At 57.9% G+C, this 24,474-nt stretch overlaps 6 protein-coding genes and 1 pseudogene across 7 annotated transcripts; all 7 read left to right on the forward strand.

Moving 5' to 3' along the window:
* Positions 1 to 145: 145 nt before the first annotated feature.
* Positions 146 to 3,067, forward strand: LBRM_30_1820 (conserved hypothetical protein; the record flags this gene model as incomplete). The annotated part of the gene is made up of 1 exon (XM_001566761.1): positions 146 to 3,067. One exon carries the CDS (start codon positions 146 to 148, stop codon positions 3,065 to 3,067), a length of 2,922 nt encoding a protein of 973 aa, XP_001566811.1.
* Positions 3,068 to 3,922: 855 nt separating this feature from the next.
* LBRM_30_1830 (conserved hypothetical protein) lies at positions 3,923 to 4,279 on the forward strand (the record flags this gene model as incomplete). Its single annotated transcript, XM_001566762.1, has 1 exon — positions 3,923 to 4,279. One exon carries the CDS (start codon positions 3,923 to 3,925, stop codon positions 4,277 to 4,279), a length of 357 nt encoding a protein of 118 aa, XP_001566812.1.
* Positions 4,280 to 4,956: 677 nt separating this feature from the next.
* Positions 4,957 to 5,499, forward strand: LBRM_30_1840 (conserved hypothetical protein; the record flags this gene model as incomplete). The annotated part of the gene is made up of 1 exon (XM_001566763.1): positions 4,957 to 5,499. The coding sequence occupies one exon, from the start codon at positions 4,957 to 4,959 to the stop codon at positions 5,497 to 5,499; it is 543 nt and encodes a 180-aa protein (XP_001566813.1).
* Positions 5,500 to 6,956: 1,457 nt separating this feature from the next.
* On the forward strand, positions 6,957 to 9,953 carry LBRM_30_1850 (conserved hypothetical protein; the record flags this gene model as incomplete). The annotated part of the gene is made up of 1 exon (XM_001566764.2): positions 6,957 to 9,953. One exon carries the CDS (start codon positions 6,957 to 6,959, stop codon positions 9,951 to 9,953), a length of 2,997 nt encoding a protein of 998 aa, XP_001566814.2.
* A 1,711-nt stretch (positions 9,954 to 11,664) lies between these two features.
* Positions 11,665 to 13,605, forward strand: LBRM_30_1860 (hypothetical protein, unknown function; the record flags this gene model as incomplete). Its single annotated transcript, XM_001566765.1, has 1 exon — positions 11,665 to 13,605. One exon carries the CDS (start codon positions 11,665 to 11,667, stop codon positions 13,603 to 13,605), a length of 1,941 nt encoding a protein of 646 aa, XP_001566815.1.
* A 2,844-nt stretch (positions 13,606 to 16,449) lies between these two features.
* LBRM_30_1870 lies at positions 16,450 to 17,946 on the forward strand (annotated as a pseudogene). Its single transcript has one exon. A coding segment is annotated over exon 1 (1,497 nt).
* A 1,857-nt stretch (positions 17,947 to 19,803) lies between these two features.
* LBRM_30_1880 (hypothetical protein, unknown function) lies at positions 19,804 to 23,319 on the forward strand (the record flags this gene model as incomplete). Its single annotated transcript, XM_001566767.1, has 1 exon — positions 19,804 to 23,319. One exon carries the CDS (start codon positions 19,804 to 19,806, stop codon positions 23,317 to 23,319), a length of 3,516 nt encoding a protein of 1,171 aa, XP_001566817.1.
* Positions 23,320 to 24,474: the final 1,155 nt, after the last annotated feature.

Raw genomic sequence — 24,474 nt, forward strand, 5'->3', positions numbered from 1 at the left:
GGGCGCGGCCACGATGCTTCCTGCAGCTGAACGGGCAAAGAACCTCATGCTGAGTCTTGCTCAATCCCCGGGGCCGGCAGCCACAACGTCAGCGCCGCAGTCTCTGGCTGCCTTTACAGTGCGCGCACACCACCACACTCTTCGCATGGGCTTACCACCACCGACGTCGGCCGGCAAGGATGACGCATCCAAGTCACTACTGAACCCACCGACCCTGCGCGAGGTCATCATCGACCGTTTGCGCTTGCAGCGCGGTGTTCACGTCAAGCGCCTCCTTGATCCTATGTCAGGGGCGGCAGTGCTCCCCTGCGAGAGTGCAGCAACGCTGCTAGCTGCACAGATTGTGGGACTCGAGGCTGAATGTAGCGCTCCGCCGGCTGCGCACAGTAAGCAGGAGGATGAAGTCACGCAGCGACTAGCCCCTCGATCGCTGTTGGAGGCGCCGCAACAGTTGTCTTCTGCGTCCACCAGGCCCAGAGCCAGTGGGCCACGAGAAGAGACTGCATCCGACCTCTTCAACCATCTTGTCGGCCTTCGCGCGCATTACCATGCTGATAACTACTACTACGATGGCGCTGATGCCTCTGGCTGGGCAGAGAAGCGTACGCTTATCTCGATGAGCGAGCTTCCCAGCGAGTCAGAACTACGGCTAACCTTCCCGGCGAGTTTAGGCTCCAGTCAGACGCCGTTGTACTCCTCTACGCGACTGTCGACTGCTTCATCCGGTGCTGCTTCGTCTTTGGTGTTGTCTTCGACAGAGAACAGCAGCTCTCTCCCCATACCGTTCCTCCAGGAGGATGCCCTACGCGCTGTGATACCAGGGCCATCTGATAGTGTAGGGTTCACGGGCAATTCAGCAAGAATGGAACCTCACACAAGCACGGAAACGAGTGTTGATGTCCAAGAGCAATATGGAAGCCGAGCCGGGAAGGTTCCTAGTGACCAGAGCGGCTCTTCAACTTTTCTCCCCCTCCTCAATGTGGAGGCAGAGACGGCGCCGCTGTCGCCTGTGGAGGAAAAACTCGAGGGGATGCGCGACTCCTTGTGCGACATGAACGATGTGTTTATCTACGAGGACGAGGAGACGGTCATGGGTGTTGATTTCGCAGGCAACGGGGGCACTGGCGATGGAAGCAGCGGCAGTCAGCGGCGAGAGCGACGCAGTTCTCTGGTGTGGAGCACACCGGTCGCCCGCGGTTCCGGCGCGGTTAGAATGCCCGGTGACAAAGGTTTCGGCGCAACGCCTTTAATGTACCGGACGAGCACACGGCTTTCCCGCTCACCTTCGACACCACCGGTAGCTGTGTCTAGCGAAGCAGCGACGACCACGAGGAACGAGCGACCCACGCAGCGGTTGGTTTTTGCGGTTTCCCTTTCCTCCACCGCAGCGCATTCTCAGTCGCTAGACCGCAGCACGTCTCTTGAGGTTGACAAGGTGACTGCACTTGGAAGCGGTGATGACGGGGACGTGACGAGCGCCGGCGAGGTGACAGGCGATATGGGGCCGCACGAGTTATCGAGGAAGAGTAGCGACAGCGATGATGACGAGGCAGTGGCGTTGGATGCCCCCTCGGGCGAGGTGCACAACAGAGATGTGGCAGAGCAAGGCACGAACGAGGCTACCGATAAATCGCTCATGTCTGATGTGAGTGTCTCCGCTGCGCCTCCAGCCTCTGTTCTCCCCTCGGTGATGTCAAGCACTGATAGCGGAATCCCCTCCGCCCCACCCAGCAGCAGCATGAACAGCAGCAGTCGTGCGCGAAGTGACTCCCCGTCGACGCTCTTTGACGAGGCAACACCGTCTGTGCGTCAAGACGGTGCAGTAAACTCAAGCAGAGAAGTGCAAGTGGCACTACCGGCTCTCCTACAGAGTGCGTTGTCACCCGATCTGCCTTCGCTGGCAAGGCCTTTGCCGTCTCCTCACTCCCATAGGCCGAGCTATGCGGCTGCGCTAGTGCAGCTGGACGAGAAGACGACACCTATCGCGCCTTGCTCCACACCGCTGGCATCACGCAGCGGTACCTCGGAGCACGAACTCCGCAGCCACATCCGCGGTCTGAACCCTCTCGCCACCCAGACCAGCAGTGAGCATTCAAGCCAAGGAGCGTCGCTGGCTGCGGTGCAGCGATCGCTCGATCGATGGAATGACAAAAGTGCCGATAGAGCAGCGGCGCTTTACGGCGATGATGGCAGCTCTACCGCGCGGAAGCGATCGCGCACGCGGGAGGTGATTGCACTGCATTCTTGCGATTCCCGTCCGTTGGCGGTGGCGAGGGTCGAGGGCGCGCAAGTTACTACGCTGTGCTCCTCCTCTATTTCTTCAGACGGCAGCGACGACGCCAGCATCGTCGACAGCTTCGTCTCAACGCCGTCAACTATCGTCGCTACCCGACCCGCGCGCACACGTTCCCCAATCATCTTATCGCCAGAGGAGCTGAGCCGCATGGTTCTCAACGTGACCACCGCCGACGCGGCCCAGACAAGATCATCTTCTATGGAGCCCCCCTTGCGACACACTGCAGAGCTCCATCTCGATGATGCCTCCGATGCTTCTGAGCACACGCCTGGCAATTACGGCTATGGCGGCTACATTGCGTCGTACGCGCTGCCCAACAGCGACGCCTGCGATGACCTTGAGCGCAACGACGGATGGGGCTACATCTCTCAGCACCCCTCCACTCGTCACTCTCACGACGGGAGCCCGACCCAGCACTCTGAAAACATCGTGTTGCGCCACGCGTCGCAGTCATCTTATCGGCAAAATGCCTCTCCAACTGCCGTTGCGGCGTCGACAGAAGAAGCGGTGACGATGACGACTCCTGCGCACCACCTGAAGCACACACAGCACCGTCCCTCGTTGTCGCTCTCTACATCAGACCAGGAGATGTGGATGCGATTCAGCGACGAGGGCAGCGGTAGTGCAGCGAGTGACGCAGACTGCCACATGCTGGTGACACAGCAGGAGATTCCTCTCTACACCAGACACAGCAGTTCCTCTGCGGAGAGTGATATGTGCGGCAGCACAAGCAGCGGCGACGGTAGCGTAAGCGACGCCATCCACACGTAAGTGTGGCCATGGTGACCTCCGCATTTTTTTTTGGAGGGAGTGACTAAAAGTTGTCGTGGGCGAAACAGACGCTGGCGCTTCATTTTGTTTTCTTTACTTTCCATTTTCTCGTCCCGATGACAGCGGGGCACACCTCAGCGGGTGGTATCCCGGGCACCAGCGTCCCCGCTCTGTGTGAGGAGGCCGAGTAGCCCCTCTATCCCTGCCACTGCCTCACTGCCTGTGGTGGTGACAGGGTCGGGTGCTGGGGTGGTGGTGTGACCTCCTGTTGTATGGCAGAGGGAGTGGGCACGGTGCGGAAGGTGAAATATTTCGTTTTCTAGGTTGGGAGGAGCACTACTGTTGAGCTACCATGCGCTGACGAAACGAAGTGGCTTAAGAGCGGACATCGTATACCGCCACCTACGCAGTGCGTGTGGGGTTGTGTGTGCAGCTTAGCCAAGTAGTGAGAAAAGCGGACTGTGACTGGGCGTAGAATGATACCGAGTGACTCGCGTAGACCACCCGTGGCGCCAATGCGAGGAGGCGCGCAAGGACGCATTGCAGATGCACTCGTCTGCCGCGGGAGAACCGATAGGTTCGCCGTCGACGTCGTAAGGCTGCTGTACTTTCTCTCTCTTTATTGTTCTCTCTTCCTCGCCTCCGTTTGTTTCCACGAGTGCTTACCTTTTAATGCTAGCGTCGATTTGCCGCTGCCATCATCCGTCTATCTTCTCTCGTACTCTCTTGTGGTGTGCGGCTATCAGCCAGCTGCACCGTCTTTGAACAGGCACCGGGAGATTGGTATAGGGGTCGATATATAGGGAGGGAGACCGTGCATCCACAGCGGGCAGTGGAAGACAACAGCGCTCTAGAATGAAAAAGTATATTGGCCGACAGCTGCGGCCATCGCAGCTTGCCGCGGAGCTGCTGCCACCTGACCAAATGTGGTGCACGGTGTGTCACCAAGCCGTCGAGCGACAGCGCTTCCGCGAGCACGCCGCCATGCTTTGCCATCGACTTGGTCGGAAGAAGATGAAGAAGCTCAAGTGTGTATCGCTTAACATGTGGGAGAGGCACCGCGGTGCTGCTCTAGACCATGAAAGTGCACATGAAGGCAACATCGAGCACGAATTTGAGCACTATCAAGCCGATCAGCGTCGCCGCGAGCAGATGCTAGTGGAGACGGCGTGGGGTCCGTCGCGCCCACCGTCACGCTGGGATTTGTTTTAGCGCGCCTTGGCGTTCCTGCACGTGGCCACCCGGTAGGCCACATCAGGGAGCAGGCGTGCGGCAGAGTCGTTTTTCGCCGTCATCCGGCTGTGGATGTGTCGCTATTTGGTGGAGAGCGGCGCCGATCGATCAAATGGGCGCACAGGATTTGCTGGAGCGGGCATTCCTGTGCACTGCCGAGTGGCGTGTGCGTGTACATTTTGTTCTCAGCTGTTCCAGCTGCTTTTAGTCTCGTGTCCTCTCCCTTGTCACTGTATTAAGCCTTATTCGTCAACCTCGCTTCTTTTTCCCATTTCAGTCCATGGAAGGCGGTGATAGCTGGGATTACCGGCTTGTGTGTGTATCTTTTCTCCCTGTGTACTGCAGCTTGGTGTTGGAGCTGGGGGATCAATATGTGACATGTTCTGTGTGGTGCACCTACGTCTTTCTCATTTTCATTGGCCCTCATTCGCTTCCCTGACCCCCCCTTCCCATACCGCCTTCCTTCCCTCGACCTCGCTACACTTGTGTGCTTCCATATGACCTCCACAGTGACCGCTCGTCGTGGAGTCTCCACGCAAATACTTCGGCAAGCAGACGCGCACAAGTCACTCATTGCGTAGCTGAGCTGTTCAGATCCTTTTTTTGTCTTATGTGTTGTTAGTCACCAAACTGCCAACACTGTCCGAGCCAGGGCCATGGAACAGCCAAAAGGCATAAACATCCTCATCACCGGCACCCCCGGTACGGGGAAGACGTCCATGGCGGAGATGCTCGCCGCGGAGCTGGGCGGCTTTCAGCATGTGGAGGTGGGCAAACTCATCCAACAAAACCACTTCTACACCGAGTACGACAAGGAACTCGACACGCACATCATTCAGGAGAAGGATGAGGATCGTCTCCTCGATTTTATGGAGCCCATCATGGTGAGGGAAGGCAATCACGTCGTCGATTATCACTCCAGCGAGCTGTTCCCCGAGCGCTGGTTCCACATCGTGGTGGTGCTACACACATCCACAGAGGTTCTATTTGAGCGCTTGACCAAGCGGAAGTACAGTGAGGCGAAGCGGACGGAGAACATGGAGGCGGAGATTCAATGCATCTGTGAGGAAGAAGCGCGCGACTCCTACCGGGATGAAATTATTCTGGTGCGTGAGAACGACACGCTGGAGCAGATGGCCGCCACGGTGGATGAGATTTGTGAGCGGGTAGAGGTGCTAAAGGTCGAGCGCGGCCTGTAAGGTGAAACGCTAGCGGATCGTGAGCACCTCATGTGTAACCCTAGCAAAGACGCTTTCAATATCTCGGCCGTTCTTCTCTTTTCGTGCTGCGGTGCCCTCTCTCCCCAGCGACGAAAGAACACAGGCCCCACTCTCGTAGCGCTCTACATTTCATCTGAGATGCCGCCTCTCTCTCTCCCCTCTCCTATGAGGGGTGTGAGCACGCACTGCGCAAAGACTGGATTTGTGCTTCAGCTGCTGCTTTGCATCTCCTTTTTTTTGTTTCTCTTCGCTGTGTGTGTGTGTGCGTGCGTGTGTGTAGGTGGGTGGGTGAGTCTGTGCACTTCGGCTGAAGCGATGGACGCCCAGGGTTGCGCGAGAGGCGCGAAGCACGGGCTCATCCTGATGTGTAGCGTAACGCTTAAGGAGAAAAAGGCTTCAATGAAGCAATGACACGGAAAAAGAGGCCGTTATCCCCATAGGGGGGGGTCCCAGAAAAAAGCTTTGGCGTGTACGTCGTACATGTGTACATCCTGTACGGTGGCACCGCTCTAGCTGCTTCGCTTGGGACTCTGTGCACGCTCAGAACGAGCAAGTAATGCCGCACCCAGACACACTGATGCGCAGATGTCTCTACCATTCGAGCGCGCGGCGCTGTGCTTGTACACGGACCCCCCTCTTCTTCCACGCTTAGTGCAACAGCGGAGAGAGCTGTCGGGCGTCCTCAGCATATTCGTTTCTCAGCCAACAGACATGCATTTCAGTGGATAACTCTCTGCCGCTATGTCTTTGTCTCAACCGCTTTACGCGCAGTACTGCGACTGCGTTCTAATACGTACCAAGTGCGTCCTCCTCTCTGCCCTCTCCCCTCTGCGTTCCCATTGCCGCCCTGCTACGCTGATACTTCTCTGCTCCCCCCCCTCCTCCTTGGCTTTCTGTTTCCTGCTCCCCTTGAGGGGTGTCTTCCTGGTGTGTTAGCCTCAGTAGCACCAACCCAGTGGGAGACATTAGCGCTATCAAGGAACCGTCTTGGTGGTGGTGGTGGTGAGGGGAGAATATGAATTACACGCTCCCACAAGCTACCAAGAACGCATAACACACAATATACACACACACACACATTCTTTGTGTTTACCGCTGGACACCCTCAAGGCGACTCGTCCGCATCTCCTCCCTTCGTTGAAACCGCATCCCTTTTTTCCTGTTGTTTCCCCCCTTTCTCGTGGTGGCTGCTGCTGCTCCGATCGAGTGCGGCTGCATTACACTATAGAGGATACGCACCTTCATAGAAGCACCCTGACGTCCACATGTGTACGCCTTTTACCCGTACAAGACTGTAAACCCCACACCCTTGATAGACTGAAACGCGTCCGCTTCGCCCCCTGCTGAGTAACGTGCTTCCTTTTGGTGTGAGCGTGTCCACGCATTCATTTTTTTTTTTTTTTACCATTCTTCTTATACTACTTTTGCTAGTGGCCATGCCACACGCCAACCAGAAGCTGCTGCCCATCGGGTGCAAGATGAATGATGCGGCCTACCCCTTTCGTGGGGAGCACCGTTTGGCCGACTGCATCAACCACGGGCATACTGGCGTCACAAAGAGAACCCCGACGTCCATTGCGATGCGCATTAGCGGATCCAATTTAGTAATCGAGCAGGTGAAGACGCCAAAGGGGGTGGAGTTAGAGTGCGAGCTGGGCATTGACGGCGGCATCCCACGACCGGTGTCGCTCCATCAAGCGTCTGCCTTTATGGTGCCCAGCGATGGTCACTACTATAACCTCGTGGCTGCTGTGAAGGTCAGTGGCAATCCGGCGAAGCACTACTGCCGACTCACCTTCAATGGAAGTGAGGGCGCGAGTGTGCTGCGTGTGCGGGCACCGGAGAACTGCAGCCCAGATGCGGTGTACATTGTTGCGGACGGCCTTCGGCTGTGGCCAACGGAAGGGTGGTTCTGCATTCCCATCCAGGCGAAGGAGTGCGCTCTGGTTGCAAATCTCCCGGTTGAGAGTGCGCCGTCTCCTCCCTTTTCCTACATCGCTGCTGCTCCTCCATTGCTACCAGCAACCAGTGACAAACTTACTGAGAAGGCGCCGGAAATGGCCATAGCGGGACCATTGGTCGCAGTGGACGTGCCGGAATTGGAGACGCGTATTAATCCACCTCTCATCCCTAACATGGGGGCGTTCAGCCTTGCTGAATCCTGCGCCGCATCGATGCCGAGTTTTGTCGCAACCGCGCTGGGCTTCAGCCTGCAACTGACCGGCGAAGACAGCAGTTCCGCATTTGGTGTCGGTGTCGCCGCACTGCCGCTGAGTCACCGCCGAGCTCAGACAGTGCAGATCGTCGTCACCAACGCAGAGGGGCGGGTGGTGCTGCGGCAGCGATCGCATGTGCCAGCACTGGAGCCCGCAGCCGTCTGTCTGTATCTAACTGATGATGCCACGGGTGGACTTGCCGTGTGCACGAATCCGGGTAGCAAACTCACAGTCGGTGGCGTGCCGCAGGCGGATCCTTCGGTCGCGGCTACCCTGCCGCGCGTTGTGGCCGAACAGGTGGCTGTGGAGCAGCCAAACGCAGACGGCTCCGTCTCGAAGGCCGTGCTGCACGTGGCACCGAAGTTTGAGCCGGCCCCCCTCCCTGTAGTGGCGTTGCAGCACCCGCAAGTGCAGGCACAGGCCCAGCCAGAGAGCTGGGTGAAGGAGCTGTGTGAGGTGCTTCAAACCTCGAACCCCGAGGAGCAGCGACGCCTCGTGCAGAACATTCATCCCTCGTCGATTTCCGGCATGTCAATAGTAAATTTTATGCGTGATCAGCTCACCCGCCAACCACCTGTCATCTCCTTCACCGTCTCTCGTAACGGCTTGGAGGCGGTGCAGTGCTCCGGCTGTTCGGTTACTGCTGCTGTCGGCAACGATCCTGTGCGTCAGATTCCGGCCTTCGGCTCGGTGGCGTTGACGCCCGGCAAGTCGGCTGTACTGACAGCTACCAATATGTTGACGCACCGCGCCGCATCGGCGTGTCAAGTGCAGATGGGGATGTGGGGCGCTGCGAGCTCTACCAGCGTGACGGACTCGGCAGGGTCACCTATGCAGGCTGGCGCCTCGGCCGACGCCAAGGCGGATACCTCCCTGGTGAGCCGTCTTGTGGACTGCCTGCTGCACCACAAGGTGAGCGCACCGCTGGTCGCCGACGAGCTTGAGAGCATGTCGACGACATCGCTTTCTGCACAGGGACGCCACATGCTTACACTCCTCACAAGCTGCCTACGCAGCGCTGCCGCGGCGCAGGCCGCCAGCACTAAAGCCGCAGCAGCGGCCCAGGAATCCCCGGAGGAGCTCTTCTTCACCTGCGGGCCGGGCTACCTGGACAACATCTACACAGCTCAACCGCAGTACCAACTGTTTGGTACTGTAGACTACCAGGCACCACAGGTCCTGCAGCAGCGCGGCCGTATACCTGCGCAAGGCATCCTCGAGGGTGAGCACAGATCCTTCTTCATCCGTATCACAGCACGCGACCCAACAACAGGAGACATTAAGGCGGAGAGGACGATCACGGTGCTCGGTGTTCGGCCCGCAGCGGAGTCGACCTCTGCTGCTGTGGAAGCACCACCGCCCACCGAACGCAGCGACGCCACTGCACCGACAGCTACAAAGGTGCCACCCGAGTCGTTCGCTGAGGAGCCGTTGCGCGGAGTAGGCGCAGCAGCTACTGCGGCACCCGCTTCGATGCCGGAACAGCAGCTGGTCCCCGGCGACGAGGCAGCGGCGATTCCATACATGGACATCTCACTCCAGGCAGTGGGCAACGATGTCCAGGCGCGCATCCTGTGTCATCCGCATCTCCGCATTGTGTGCGACGTGGACGGCGTCGGCGGTAACACGGGCCTGTCTGACTTTGTGGCCAAGATGCTGGCCACCCGTTTCCACCAGGTCAACCTGAGCCTCATAGATGTGCGTGGCAATGTGGTGTTCCAGCAGAAGCTCGGTGTTCCAGCCATGGTATCGCCTCGGTGGGGGCTGGCGCTGCAGCAGAACGGCCTCTCCGTAGACCCGGAGATGGGCAGTCTGGTGACTGCATCGATCGACAGAGCGCTGGAGCGGACGCTGCAGGGCAACTTTGTCTCCTTTGACGCGAGTGTGCCGCGCTTCGTGCATCTGCGCAAGTACCACGACACTATTCATGGCATCTGCGCCGGTGAAGTATCACTGCGCCTGCCTGGCTTGACGCTACCGCCAGAGCTGGAGGAGGTGACGAACATTATGCGGCGTCGTGCTGACGGCCAAGTCAGCGATCCACAGACAAAAGCGGAGCTGCAGCAGCTGCGTGCTCGCTGCACCGCGTCGGCCGTTGTGGCACTGATCACCGCCATCCTCGACGGCTGGCCTACGCGAGGTGGTGCGACTCCGCCCACATCGGGTCGCGATAGCCCATCGAGTCGTGTATTCTTCCGTTTAACCGGGACGGATTGAACTCATAGAAGGCAAGAAGAGAGCTGCCGGGGCGGTCAGAGGAAAGGACAAGAGAGGCCCAAGGCTGCGACGGCGGATGGAGTGCGGTGTGTGTGTGTGTGTGTGAGCGTGAGCGTGAGTGTGGGCAGCCACTGCACCCGTGCGTTGGATGTCCACCTCTTTGCCTTCGTGTCTTTTTTGTCGGTTTCCTGTTTTTTTCTCCCCCCTCTGCTTTTCATACTTTGGCGTGTCTCTCTGGGACACCTGTCGGAGCGACGCCTAGAGAGAGAGGGAGAGAGGGCGGAGAGACGAGTCCCGTATGTGCGTGTTGGAGGCGCGGCTCTCTCTGTCTCTCTCCTTCTCTAGAGGGCCAAGAGGAGTTTGTGTTCCTGGTCGATTTCGTGTCTTTCGCTCTTTTCTTCCTCCCTTTCATCTCTTCCTCCACCCCCTCCGCCTTCGCCTTCACCCCCCCTCCCCCCTCCTCCCCCTTCTTTATTCGGTACAAGGCGCCCTCCATGAGACTGTCGGTGCGGTCTGTTCGACGCGGCGTCTCTCTTGCTGCTCCCCCCTACCGATCAAGGAAAGACGTGTACCTCTCCTGTCATGCGTAATGGACTGAGGCGAAAGGTGCGGAGCGAACCAAAAAGGAAACGAAAAAGGTGAGACGATCGTCGTGAAGACGCAGCGCACCACCTACTTAACGTCTCCGTTGGAAGTATGGTCCGTGTTGGAGATTGGTGAAGGCCACAAGATGGTTTGGAAGTGACTGGAGTATGGAGGAGGCAGAAGCGGTATGGCACTCATGCACCGACGTCTTCATGAACACACGAGGCACGCATAACTCCGGACGCTCACAGGCTTGTGAGCATATGGGATGCTATCTGTTTACCTGAGGATGCTCCTCATCTTGCCTCTCTGGTCTTGTTCCCCTTCCTTTTGGTTGCTTGCCTGTAACGCCAGAGCACGCCCAAGCAGCGCTGCTGGCAGCCTCGCTTTTTCCCGCTTACTCGTCCATCCTTCCCGCACGGCGCTGTGGTCTTGTTTTTACTCAGTGTTTGGTCCTCCTCTGGCTTTCTTGGTGCTACCCACACCCCTTGGACTCTATCGCGGCCTTTCTGACTGAGCTGAGCGAGTGTGCACGACCATCATGCGTGGACTGCATGGAGATCACGTTGATATTGCCCATGAGCAGGTGTTCGGGTACAGGCCGGCGCGCAGCAGCACTGCTACAGATCTTGCTCCTGCGTCGCAGCGTCCACAGCCGCCGCCAACGACTCCGCCGCTGCGCGCACGCCCACCACACCGTTTGGTGCGTGATAGTGCACGATCACTCGTGCCACGCCAGCCAGAAGAGCGGAAACGCATGTTTGCTGGCGTGCTTAGACAACGTCAGGTTCCTGGCAAGCGCATATCTCTTTCCAGCAGGGGACCTGGCACAGAGTGCACTGCCGCCACCGTGTGGCAACAGTATTACGGCGTAGCTGATCCGGGCCCAGGACCGCAGGCACCACTCGACTATGAGGGATACATCTCCCCCATCCCCGCCACCAGCAACAGCGTCTCTTCAGTCGCCAAGACGGTGTCAACTTTTGCACAGGCAAAGGTCAGTGAGCCACCGCAGTCTACCTCATCCCTGGTCATCACCTCTGCATTACACACCAATCCGTACTACTACCGCTTTCAAACGGCATCGCCTTCTGCGGAGGAGCAGACTGACTCAGATGCAGCGCCGATGCCGCCACTAGGGCCTGGTTGTAATGCCGTCGAATCATCATCCCTGAACGCCAGGGCATACTGGCAACCGCAAGCGACAAACTCCCCATCGCTGCGCACCGGGCCCAGTGCTGGCACTGCAGCGGCCTCCACGGTGACTACAACAGCGACGGTCTACAGAAGCGGCAGTGCAACTGTTTTTGAGCGTCTTGCCGGCGAGTCGAGCATCGGAATCTCGATGATTGGTAAGCGCGTGCGTCAGTGGGCCGAGGGCGCGGGGCTGATGTTGCACCCCTCCAACTCTGTGTGGCACGCGCTACTGACGTACTCGATGGCTCCCCTTAAGTACGAGCGGCTGTGGCGGCGAACATGTGCCAAGGGACGCTACAGGTTGTCATTACTCACACGCCCCAAGGTCTGTAACGGCACTAGTTCTGCCGCCGCTTTGCGAGAGCACAACATTGCGGAGGAGCGCTCGCACGCAGATCCACATCAAAAAGCTACTAATCTTGGGCAGAGAAGCCGAGCGAGGCGGCACTCCATCCCATCGACTACACCTGGGGGTCTGAGCGCCTACCGTGTTCAGCAGGAGTACATGAGGTGGTGTCAATGGCAGTTGTGGCACTTTTTTGAGCAGGGCAGCAGCTACCTGACAAGTGTGTGGCGCGTGTCACCCCTCCTTTGGCGCCAGCGACGCCACGCCGCTCGCTGTTGTGGCGGCAAAGAGTACACAGCGACCTCTCCTGCATCGTCAGTGTCACTCATCTTCGATGGGCGCTACACGGTGCCGAGCGTGGCAAGTATCGACGCCGCTCAAGAGGAGCAGAGGACACTGGAAAAGCGCGTGAAGGTCTTGCTGCGTCTTCTGCGGCGAGAAAACGGCTCCTCTGCGCCGGCGAGCACGACGCGCTCTTGCAGCCGCGACAACGGTAGCAACGGAGCAGCAACAGCCGCCCACAGAGCGGATGACATTGCCGCCTCTGACCCGGATGGGGAAGGGGAGGAGGACTGGGAAGAGGAAAACGTGTATCGCTCTGCGAACCAGACACGCCACCGCAGTGAGGCTGTGGCGGTCACGCAGCCCTTCCTTGACGTGCACATCGACGAGGCCACGGCCCTCATGCATCTGAGCCTGTACATCAACGGAGACGCCAACGGTAACGGTGCGGAGTTCGTCGGCAGCAGCGTCGCCGGGTGCATAGACAACCACCGCTGGGTGATCCTGAAGGGCCTGTGGGCGCGGCAGGTGCTCGTTTTCTGTTTCTATCGAGGGGAGGGACTGCCGTCGACGACTAAAAAGCAAGTTGACGGACACCTCAAGAGGCAAGGCGGGTATGATGAGCAGACGGAGCAAGATGTGAGCCGTTGCAGCCACATCGTCGAAGGGCTGGTCGTCAAAGGTGTGGCATTCACCAAGATGCACCCGGGGCACACCTTAGCAACCGCTCAGGACACCTTTGCGTGCACTCGCTGCGGACACAAGCGTCGTTGTCATAATGTAGCGTACACCTCCAAGCAGACAGGTCGGATTGTCTGCGGCGTTTACTACTGCGTTGTGTGCCTCACTCGCACGCACCACGTCTGTATTCCACCCATGAAGGACCTGCCGACTGTTCTACTCGGGGGGAGCGAGGCGGGCGCGGTGGAGGGTAGTAGGGTCCACCAACTGCGGGGCCTATCTTCCGTTCGATCTAGCGCCTCATTCTCGCGGTCGACGAACACAACTGGGTCAGGCCTGCTTCCATCGGCCTACGCGCATTGGTGCAGCGGGAGCGGATCGCATGCCGCAGACGCGTCGCAGTTTGCGGTGGAGGACGCAGCCACTGCGATGCGCGAGTGGACCCGTGCAGCGGCTGCAGCCCCGCGTCCTGCGTGGCTCTTGGGGAGTAAGGTGAACAGCGATAAGCTCTTTGGTCGGACGCGCGGATTAGACTGCCCACCTCCGCGACCTCGCGTGTAGGAGGGGGAGGGGAGGTGGCCGCACAGATTTGGATTTCGGCGTACCTTTCTTTCTTAGAGATTGCCATTGTCTCATGTGCCATGACATGTTCTCCCCTTGTCCTCACACCTAAGTGGCACGACACACTTGCAGCTTCACTGTACATACTTAGGCGTTTGTGTGTGTGTCTGAGGGTATGTGTGTCGGCTCATGTTGACACTCCGTTGCGCGTTACTTCTTCTCACCACTGCGGGGACGCCTCTGCGCTACTTGAATTCGCTCAGTCGAAGCCCATTCGCAAGACCCGCGAACGGAGCATCGGCACGTAGAGCTCTGCAAGGCCCCTAAAAAGACAGCAGCAGAAGTATCGGCGGTTCCCTAGAAACATTGCCGGCTACTTTCATTCTGGGGCTTCATCTTCGGGAGTCGCAGGACAACCAGAAACGGTCTACCCCTCTCTCTCTCTGGCGAAAGCATCAGCTGCTGTGGTTTCCTGCTATCCCATTCTCTCTTCTCTGTGCATGGTGGCGAGCGACCGCACTACATTGCAACGACGTTCTCCAACATGTTGTCATTGCCTCAACGACAGTGTCCTCAGCGAAACTCTCTTTTTTTCCCGCTCTCCGCATTTAATGACCAAGAGAAAGCACGAGAGAAGCGAGCACTAAAAGAGGGAAAAATAATGATGGGGATGCCGACGGCTCTCCCCTTTCTCTCCTTTCCTTGGTTTCCTCGTGACCCGCCATTTCACCTCCCTCCTGCTCATTCCTTAACGCGTGCGGGCGCGCGCGCACACACACATCTTCACACGTACCTTGATGCACTCTTGGAGCGTCTCTTCTCCTCCCCTTTTCTCCCCCCATTTTGTTAGCTGCTGGAGAGGACGCGCATATTGCAATCGTTCTTTTTCCCCTTCATTTATGCTTCTTTTCTGATGACGTTTTCTCGTGTTGCGTGTTCTGCCCCCCCCCCCCCCCCCCCCGCTGCACTTCTCTACACTCCTTCACCCTTCCTTCTCCTGTACGAATGCCCATCGAACAACACTGCAGTAAGAAGGAGGGCCGATAAGAAAGAAAATACAAGAAACACAAGGCAACGGGTGAAGGCCGCGTATCGACTCGCAGCCACATCGATGACACCACAGAAGAAGTAACATGCGTTGCTTATTCGGTCGCTCAGTTGACCGCTGATGACTCTATCTCCCTCCCTCCCTCCCTCCCTCCCCTCTCTTTCTCTTTGTTTGTTTCCCTTTCTCCGAGTCTCTTGCTGCGGAGGAGACCACAGCGTGCGGTTTTTCTCTGGATAGGTAAGATGTCTTCCTCCCCCTTCCCCTACGCGTATGCTGTCAGGGAGTATGTATGACAATCCGCTTTGTGGAGTGCGTGTTTACACCTCCGCGGTGGCTTCTACTCGTCGGCGCTTTTACCCTCTCTTTCAGCGGAAAAGGGGCGCTATTCCCATAAGCGCTTGCTTGATTGTCCCAGAGAAACGCCGAAGCTCAGGCAAGCGCTAAAGCACAAAGGGGAGAGGTGTAAAACTTGCTCAAAGTAACTGCAAAACGAGCAACTTTGCGATACACATGAATAGGGCCGGCTCGCCAAAGCAGTTGCGTTGCTGCCGGGCTCCGATCACTGCGGCAAGCGTGATGGATGAAAACAATACGAAGCTGACTGTCTTTGACGTTGCAAAGTCGCCAATAGGGCTCAACTATTTCGCGTTGAGAGAACTGGCAGACGGAATGATGCTGAAGGAGGTGAGGGCCAAGTCGGGGAGCTAGTTTCGCATTCCAGCAAATTTTGTGTTCGATGAAGTAGGGTCTTGCTCTGGTAGGTTATGGCACTGCATTGCAAATATATTGCAGTGCGGCTGCGCGGCCTCTCTTAGAAGTCTTCTCTGGGGCTCCTGCGATACTACTGTTCTCCGAGAAAGAAAGGTACCACAGCTGCGGATATGTGTAGCTTCCCCTGCATGACTGTGCCCCTTCCTCCTTTATCGCAACTGCTTTCTCATTCGTTCGACAAGCGCGAAGAACGCTGCTCAAGCTGTTTGTCTGTGTGTTTGCATGCGGTTGTGCTGGAGTTCACCAGCGAAGTGCGTGCTTTCCGCGAACAGAGCGAGAGAAAGGGGTGGGGCATTCTTGTTTTATTTGGTTTGGTCGCTTAGCCTTGAGCGCTTCAGTCCTTCCGTGTGTTCTCGACAGGGCGCTGCGGTGTTCCCCCTGCGCGTACCAGTTGCTGCCGTGCCTTGTTGGAGCTCATTGTGCACGTGTACGTCGTCACGTCTTCCTTCTCTTCCTCTTGCGCGGTGGTATTTCCGATTTTGCACATGGCGTGTTCGGGTCGTCTGACGTCACGCGTTGTGATTGTCAACCAAAACATGTTCATCGACGATGCTTCTCACGTTAAGGTTGCTTTCCTGCGTTAGTCCCCTGTGCCGGACACCCAGCATAGCCAGCAATGTAATGGATTGCACTGAGCTACATTGACAACGTAGGGGTGACTTGGTCGGCAATGGGCGTGTGACGCAGTAGACGGCAGCGCAGTGATGACGCAATCAAATGATCCTCACGAGCCACCGGCTTGGTCTCTGCAGCTGGCTTCACACTAACGCTCATGTGACTCTCTTTCTCACCTCTCACCCATCCACTCGTACGCTTAATGAACCCGCCTTGTTGGCTGATGACCTCTATTCGTTCTGAGGAACGCTACGCAGCAGATCAGTACACCAAGCATTTTGTGAGACGCTTCGCAATCATCCCACGTCTACAAACCCACACAACCACTCAACTCCGCCACACAGCCGCCTCAGCGCCTCACTTGCAGCCGGCAACCACTCTGTTCTTGTCCTCGTCATTTCCTGCTTCTCATGCTCCGTCGCAGCCTGTCTCGCTTCAGGCCGGTTATCGTGACGGCCACCGAGGCGCTGAGGGATATAAAGGATGGTGCCGTCATCGCTCTCGGCGGCTTTGGCCTTTGTGGCTTCCCGTTCGAGCTACTGGAGAAGCTAAACCAGATGGGCACAAAGCAGCTTACTCTCGTCGCCGGCACGACGTCAGGACCTGAAAACGGCACCGGGCCGCTTGCGCGTGATAGGCAGATTGCGAAGGTCATCACCAGCTACGTTGGTGAGAACAGCGTCCTCGCAGAACGGCTCCTGAATGGCGAGTTTGAAATCGAGTTTTGCCCCATGGGCACGCTGGTGGACCGGCTGCGCGCCGCGGGTGCTGGGCTGCCCGCCTTCTACACCCCCACCGGCTACGGCACGGCCGTGTCGGAGGGTCGCCTTCCTGTGCGCTTTGTGCCGGGCAGTCCCATGAGGGTCGCCGAGTACAGCCACCCGCGCGAGACGCGGCAGTTCAGCGGGCGGTGGTGCACGCTGGAGACGGCGCTGCCAGCGGACTTTGCGCTTGTGCGTGCGTGGAAGGCGGACAAGCGCGGCAACCTCGTGTTCCGCGGGACGACGCAGAACTTCAACCTTGCGTGTGCGAAGGCCTCGAAGGTGTGCATTGCGGAGGTGGAGGAGATTGTGGAGTGCGGGGAGCTGGACCCGAAGACGGTGCACCTGCCCGGCGTGTATGTGCACCGCCTGGTGTGCCCACCGCGCATCAGGAGAGCTGCCGAGTTCGTGGTGGAGCGCAAGGCTGGGCTCTCCTCTGGAACTGGCAAGGACGCCCTTGCAGCCCGCAACGTCATAGCCCGCCGCGCCGCGCTCGAGATCAAGGATGGCATGACGCTGAACCTTGGGATCGGCATCCCCAACTTGGTGGTGAACTACATCCCGGACGAGATGGATGTGGTTCTGCAGGGGGAGAACGGGCTGCTCGGCATTGGCCCGTACCCGCTGCCGGAGGAGGTCGACCCCGACGTCACGAACGCCGGCAAGCAGACCGTCACGATGAGCAAGTCGGGCGCTTCGCTGTTTGACAGTGCCGAGTCCTTCAGCATGATCCGCGGCGGTCACTTGGACTTGACCATGCTGGGTGCCCTACAGGTCTCGAGCAGCGGCGACATCGCCAGCTGGTGGGTTCCCGGCAAGGTGCTGCGGGCCTCAATGGCAAGTGAAGCCTCGGGGGGGGGGGTTGCGGTATGCTGTTGCCTCTGTGCTCGTGTGGATGAGAGAAGTGTAGGACGTCTTTCACCCCTTTTTTTTCTGCTTTGTTTTGAGTTTCTCGACGCAGAGTTTGCGTCCGTGTCATCTCTTCGGGGAAAGACAGGTGACTGCCTCGTGTAGCGAAGAAATGGTGTTTTTTTTTTTCGTTCTCTTCGCCTTGGTGGTGCGTTTTGTCTGTACCTGCGCTGCGCTGTACTCCCTTCGATTCAGCGTTTTGTTTTTCCTTTCCTGGGGTGTGCTGGCTGGGACTGAAGGCTGCGCCCCCCCGCAAACGATGCGCACGGCTGCGTTGTGCGTGGGCGAAGGTGGACAGGCCGTGCACCGTCGGGTGAACTCGTCCGTTGAGCACCAGGCGAGGGTGCGTGTTGATTGATAACGGCCTACATGGATTTGTGTTGCTGTGCTCTTCAAATGGTTCGCGCTTTCGCCTACATCACCGCATGGGCGCATGCCCCTCACCGAGACACGCGTACGTACACAGAGAAAGAGAGTGCAAGGCCCAAGGTCTCAGCACGAGTTCAGAGGCGTTGGTTGCCCCTGCCGAGTTCCCGAAGTACTAGTGTTATTCGTGCTTTCTTTGACGAGAGTAATTCGCCGATCAATGAAGGGGGGGGGTGCCCAAATAGTGAGGGAAGGGGAGGAGAAGAGAGGGTGAAAGCTTATCTCTGACTACTTCTCGCTATGCTGTCCTCCACGGACATGCCTCTTCTCCCAAGCGTTACGGTGTAGCATGGAAGTGAATGGGGCACTTACGCACAACTTTCTGCCTAACTACCTCTCCGTACATACATCCATATATATATATATATATATATATATATATATATGTATTTCTTTCACATTCCATTACTCTCACAATGCCATTCTGTACACCTGACCCTCGCTTTACGGTGGTCACCCACATACAACTTGCACGCACGCTTACGCGCCGAGCGCACATTGGTACCGTCAAAGCAGCTTGGGAGAGTCGTCCTCTTCCCCTGTAGATTTCTCACTACCTGTCGTTCTCTTCGTGCTCCCCACTGGTGGGTGTGCCCGTTGCTAATTCTAGAGAGTTACTGCCTGACGCGTGTTTTTTTTTTCTCCCCCTGCCGCTGTGTTTTACTGTTTTTTTTTTTTTTTTTTTTGCGGCCGCAGCCGGTTCCCCTTTTTTTTGGTCCGTTGACCCACCTTTTCCTGTGTTCCTCGCTCTCCCGTGCTGAGCCTCGCGGTCGATCCATACGTGTTACCACCTGCGTGTGCGAATCCACATTTATGTGTTTTTTGGGCACTGGGGGGAGGGGAGCCAAAGTGCGAGAGGGCGCTGCCCCAGTCAAGCGGTTAGGGGAGCGTCTTTCACCTGTGTTGATCAGTGTGAGCTTTGTTTTACTTCTTTCACTGCATTTTGCAGCGGTGTATTTTGCTACCCCATTTTGACCACCGTCTCAGCTGCAGGCTACCGCCAAGATCCACCACAAGGCGCGGCCAACTGAACCCTTCATCTCGTTAGATTTCCACCGTTCTCTCGTAGGGCGGTCCTTCCTCTTCCTATACAACTGCCCTCCCCCTTTCGTGTACGTGCATGTGGTTTAACACAGCTCCCTTTACTCCCTACCTCTGTAGCCGTTGTCGCTGCTGCTGCTGTTTTGATTTTCTTTCTCTCCTCCCTCTAACGCCGGTGCTGTCTGGGGCGAGCTTGTTCACTTCCAGTGAATATTCACAGGTCATTTCTGCGCACCTGTTGTGCGCTGGACTCACACGGATACAGATCGACGCCTTCACCAAAGATACCTCGTGTCGACCTGTGAAGCCCCGGCTCCGTTGGCTGCGCTGCTCTGCTGCGCCTTTTTTTCCCCCTACCGTTTATTATTTCGTGTGCTCTTAGACTTGGCATTTTAAATCATACTCCCCCTGCGACGCGCCTATCATCGTCTAGCTGCGCAGCAGACAGGGACAAGCACCCGTGCGCGCAAATTCAGCACCCAGCAAAGCCCCTTTTTCCCGCCCTGCAGCTGCTCGGCTTGGTGGGACGGAGGGTATACCCTACATACATACAGAAACAACAAATACACAGCCCTGCTATTTGGCTTCTTGACGTTAGCTGGATTGACACCCGACACGCACCTCTCCATGCCATCGGCGCAGTCTCTGTCCGAGCGGCAGCGACACGCGCGCTTCTCACTGTTGCCGTCATCAACGGCTTTCCTCTCTTTCGATGTGCTGGAGTGGATCCCAAGCAAGGACAGCGCCAGTGGTGAGCTGCTCGCGCTTCGTCCTGCCAGGGGTGTCGCCTCTGAGCACCGCTACAACAGTAGCGCGTCTGTGGCTTCTCGTGAGAGGCGAGTCCACCCGCGCGACTGCAGTGCTTTTGAGTCTTCTGTTGGCTCGTGGGCGTGCTTCCGGACACTCTCCTGCTACGGCGATATTCTTGTGCTCGAGGATGCGCAGTCTGTCGACGTCGGTGCCGCTCACCGGCACGAGTACACGTGGCAGCAGGGGCCAAGCTGTCTGCCGTTAGAGGGTGAGGTGAACGCCAGCTTTGGTGCGAGCACAGATCACCGGCCGATGCCCGCCTCCGTCTCCCATAATGCTACCCATATCGGTACTGACATAGTCCCCCGAGAGGCCCTTCTCACCACGCGGCGCTTAGGTCGGCCAGCACATCGGCAGCACCATCCTACGCATGAGATTCCGATGCGGGATGTCCACTCCGTGCGTCGCCACTCCTTTCAGACGCCAATATCACTTCTATTCGACGCGAGGGGTCACCTCATCAGCGAAAGGGAGAGCAGCGACACGGCGGCTCGCAGTGATCGCGCGAAGTGGCTTGTTCCGCGGCGCCGTCATCATCGCAATGGCAGTTCGCCAAAGGTATCGAGTCTGCAGTGGCGCTACGAGCTGTGGGGGCCTGTTGGCGTTACTTTCACTCTGCGAGGCGGTCGTCGCATATTCTTGGCCTTCGCGTCGGCACAACACGCGGAGCAGATAGAGAAGCTGCTGATCCGCTTCGCCACTGGCGCCAAGCTCAGTCGCGAAGAGCAGCGTTGTCATTTCAATCAGCGGAACAACACTGACGCATCCGCATCCGTTTTGCAGATGCCCACGCGGTCTGCGGACGATGACATGCCTTACGCTGCGTCTGCAGGTGAGGTGTTTGTGGCGCCGCTCTCCCCCGGTGTACTGCAGCGCACCTCTTTGCAGTCTTTCACCTCAGCACGCGAGGCCTCCTTGCGTAAAGCCCCAGCCACGCCGGCCTCGCCGCGAGTGGACACTGCATCCCCATCGACTTGGGCTTTTGCAGCCCACTCACTCGTCTCTTCCACACCTGCGGGGTTGCCGCCGCAGACGGTGGTTTTTGCACGAGGCAGCTCGCTCTTGGGGCTCAGTGGTACCGCGACCGCGTCACATGAAGTGAGATGTGCGCCGGCATGGGAGACACGTTGTGGCTCTAGCAAGCCTCCCGGTAGGGGGTACTTGTACTGCCGCCCCTGGGGAGAGGCGTCGAGGTATCGGCGGTACTACCTTAAGATGTCTACTACAGCAGGCATGAGTCACATAGCTCACCTCTCGCGGCATCGCCTACGCTTGTGGCAGCGCCTGCAGCAAGCCTTTGGAAATGACAAGCACTCCGTCTGGCTAGATCTGCGTCGCACCTCTGTCTCCCCAAGCCCCGCACACGAGAATTTGTTGCTGTTGGCACCTCAGGTCGAGAGTTTCACGCAGCACCAGAACGTAGAGCTGCTCGGAAGTGGCGTGACACTTGTGGGCCCCGCGAGTAAGTCCTCTGCCGCGCGCGCTGCGCGTCGAAGAGAGCCGGAACTGTGCACTGGACGCCCTGTTGTCTTCGAAGCGCTTGCCAAGTCGCCCGAGGAGCGGACATTGTGGCTTGCATGGTTTTGCAGCCACGGTGCTACGGTGCCGACACCTGTCGGTGCTGTTCAGATGGGGGACAGTGCTGGTGTCCTGCGGACGCCGGAGGCGTCGGCGGTGTTTAGGCAACTCGGCGGTGCGGAACTTCTCACCACCTCACCCGCGATCGGAGCTGAACAAAAGGCGTTTCTCTCAAATACGGCGGATCGGTGGGTGTCGAGCTGGGAGACATCGACCCTCTCCGTCGAAACGTCTCCTTCGGCGAAGCCACTGGGCATCGGCACGCCGCGCCTTCCGCTAAAGGAGCCGTCAGAGGGGCAACGAGGCGGGCTTCGAGCGCCTGCGGAGGCGATAGCGGCACCAAGGCTGAGCCCCCCTTTCCCCGAAGATTTGAGTAAAGCATCTTCCTTTCTGCGCAAGTCCCTCCTTGCATCTGGCAAGCACGTCAGCAGGCGAGCACACGTGCAGCCACCCCCAGCTTTGGCTTTCAGCACAGGTGACAGGAAGGGGAGCGAGGCGGAGCTGTCGATTGTCGTCGAGGACGATGACCTTGACAAGGTGGCGCTGTACCCCGAAACCGCTGTGCCGCACTCAGCGGGCCGCTTGATGCGCAGTGATTGTGCAACGGTGGATCACGTGGTAGCTCCGCTCTGTCGTACGCCCGCGCCGCCTCTTCTGGCTGAAGCTGCGCGTTGGCCACGCAGCAGCAGTGAGAGGGCCGCCGAAGCGCCGAATATCATAGCCGTGGCGGAGGAAAAGCCGAAGACTGACCATACAGTCACTAGCAATGGTCCGAGCGCGGTCCCTATGTACTTGGAAGACACGGCGTCATCTGAACTCTCATCCCCCGAAAGGTCGGATGAGTCGCCGCCGCAGCTGCTCGCGACGACCGAGAAATCGCCGCGGCCCTCCTCGAGTATATCCACACCGCAGGATGGCAGCAACAGCCCCAATCAGTGCAGTAAGAGCAAGACTCATCGAGGCCACAGCGAAACACCGCTGGAGCCCACCGAGGCTGCACAGCGAGCGACCTGTACGGCATCCTCCACCGTGGCGTTAGTCACCTCACAGCCTAGCAGGCCTGCGACGACGACCGACGGTGGTGCAACGCCAGCGCCTCTCAAAGCTTCACTCACCGTTGCCGCATCGACGTCCTTTCCTGCGGAGCAACATCAAGACAGGTCTGGCTGCTTAAATAGTGGTAGTACACCACCTCGCACTGTAAAGCCTGAGGCGGCGTTTTTCACGGCTACGTCCGTGAAGGCCTCGGTTACTACGTTGTCGCAACAGATGCGGCCGGCATCGAACAGGATTTCCTCAACTGGTGCCCAGCCCAGCGCTGCTCCCCCAGCGGCGCTACGGAGGACCATGGAGAAGCCGACGGGCACGAGCTCGTCAGGTAGGATGGACCATCAGCTGTGCGATGAGTCCGTAATAAGCGGACTTCGTCATGGGGCATGCGTTATACAGGACACCTCGACATCGTCCTCCCCCGCTCCATCATCGCGAGAGAGTCTGGTCAAGGGCGACGGAGACACCCATGACGCGCGGGTCTCTGAGATGTCTTCATTATCGCCTCTTGCACCGGAGCGCGGTTTACTGCCATCATCGAGCTCGGTGGTGGACCTGCGACTGTTGCAATTTCTCGAAGCCCGTGTAAGCGAGACGAGCGATGACCAAGTGGGTAGTTGCCGCGGCAGTTGCCGCCGAGGTGGTGGTACGCCAATCAGGTTAGCATCAACTCCGTTTGATCTTCACGTGGTGCCATCGAGCTAGTACCACGATGGTGGCGCTGTACTACTCCGCGTACCGTGAAAGGAGTTAGCGGATTGGTCGAGCACCAATCTCAGTGAGCTCGCTACTCCACTTCTCTTGCGAAGCAATTCTGTCAACACGGAGCGCGCACCTCCAGGCAGCTGGTCACCTGGTATGGCAGATGTTTTGACCCTCTTCAGCTGAGGACATCCAGCCTTTTTCCACACAGCAACAGCCAGCACTCTAGCAGCTCGCTTACGCTGGAGAATCGAAAGGTGATAGGGCGGCCTTCGTGCGCCTCCCGCAGCTCGCTGTTTACCTCTTAGAACTGAGTAAAGGAGCGACTCCGATGTGTCTTCAAATAATGTGGCTCTATTTTGTGGCACGAAGCGGAAGGCGAGCAGTGCTGAGAAGGTACAAGGCCGCACTTCCGACCAGCTCATCGATGGCCTCCACCTCCACTGCAGTACTTCATTAGTGGACACGTTACATGACCCCTGTGGAGGTTCCTCTCGGGTAAATCGGGGAATTCTTTTCCTCATTAATTTTTCCGCACAATGCTATGCGTTACATGTTTATCTCTTATTTATGTTCTTCTTCACCTCCGACTCTTCCGCTCGGTTAACGCCCATTCTGGGCCATTATACTCTGTCTCCCTCCCCCCTCTCCCTCCCTCTGCTGCCCCCACGCACGTGTGTCGAAACAACGTGCTTACCAGTGCTGTACCACATCGAGCTAGATGTTAGATGACACACACACACACACACGAAAAAAAAGCAAAGCAAGAGCTCAATGGCTAACAGCTGCCGTAGCTGCAGAAGGCGGGTGTCCCAGGCGCCCAATACGTGGGGTTGAGGGAGGGGGAGAGGTGGCCCACGCGTACTGAGGAGAGGGGAGGGAGGAAGTCGTATCGGAGGAAAAGCCCAGCAGCTATGTCGTTGTCCACTACTTCAATGGAAACAAACAAACAAAAAGAAACCGGAGAGTAGCTGACAGAGCTCAAGTCGTGCTGTTTCGATTGCGTCTTTTCCCTTCCACTGTTGACCGCATACTTTCAGCGACTCTCTCACCTTCATCCACATGCCACTTCTCCTTCCTTGTTTCCGTGCTCGGCATCATCTTTTCCCTACCCATTCATACCTGCAGCAGGCACATACAGGGTGCCAGGCGGGTGCC

The sequence above is a fragment of the Leishmania braziliensis genome, chromosome 30 (assembly GCF_000002845.2).
Source record: "Leishmania braziliensis MHOM/BR/75/M2904 complete genome, chromosome 30".
Taxonomy (NCBI): Eukaryota; Euglenozoa; class Kinetoplastea; order Trypanosomatida; family Trypanosomatidae; genus Leishmania; species Leishmania braziliensis.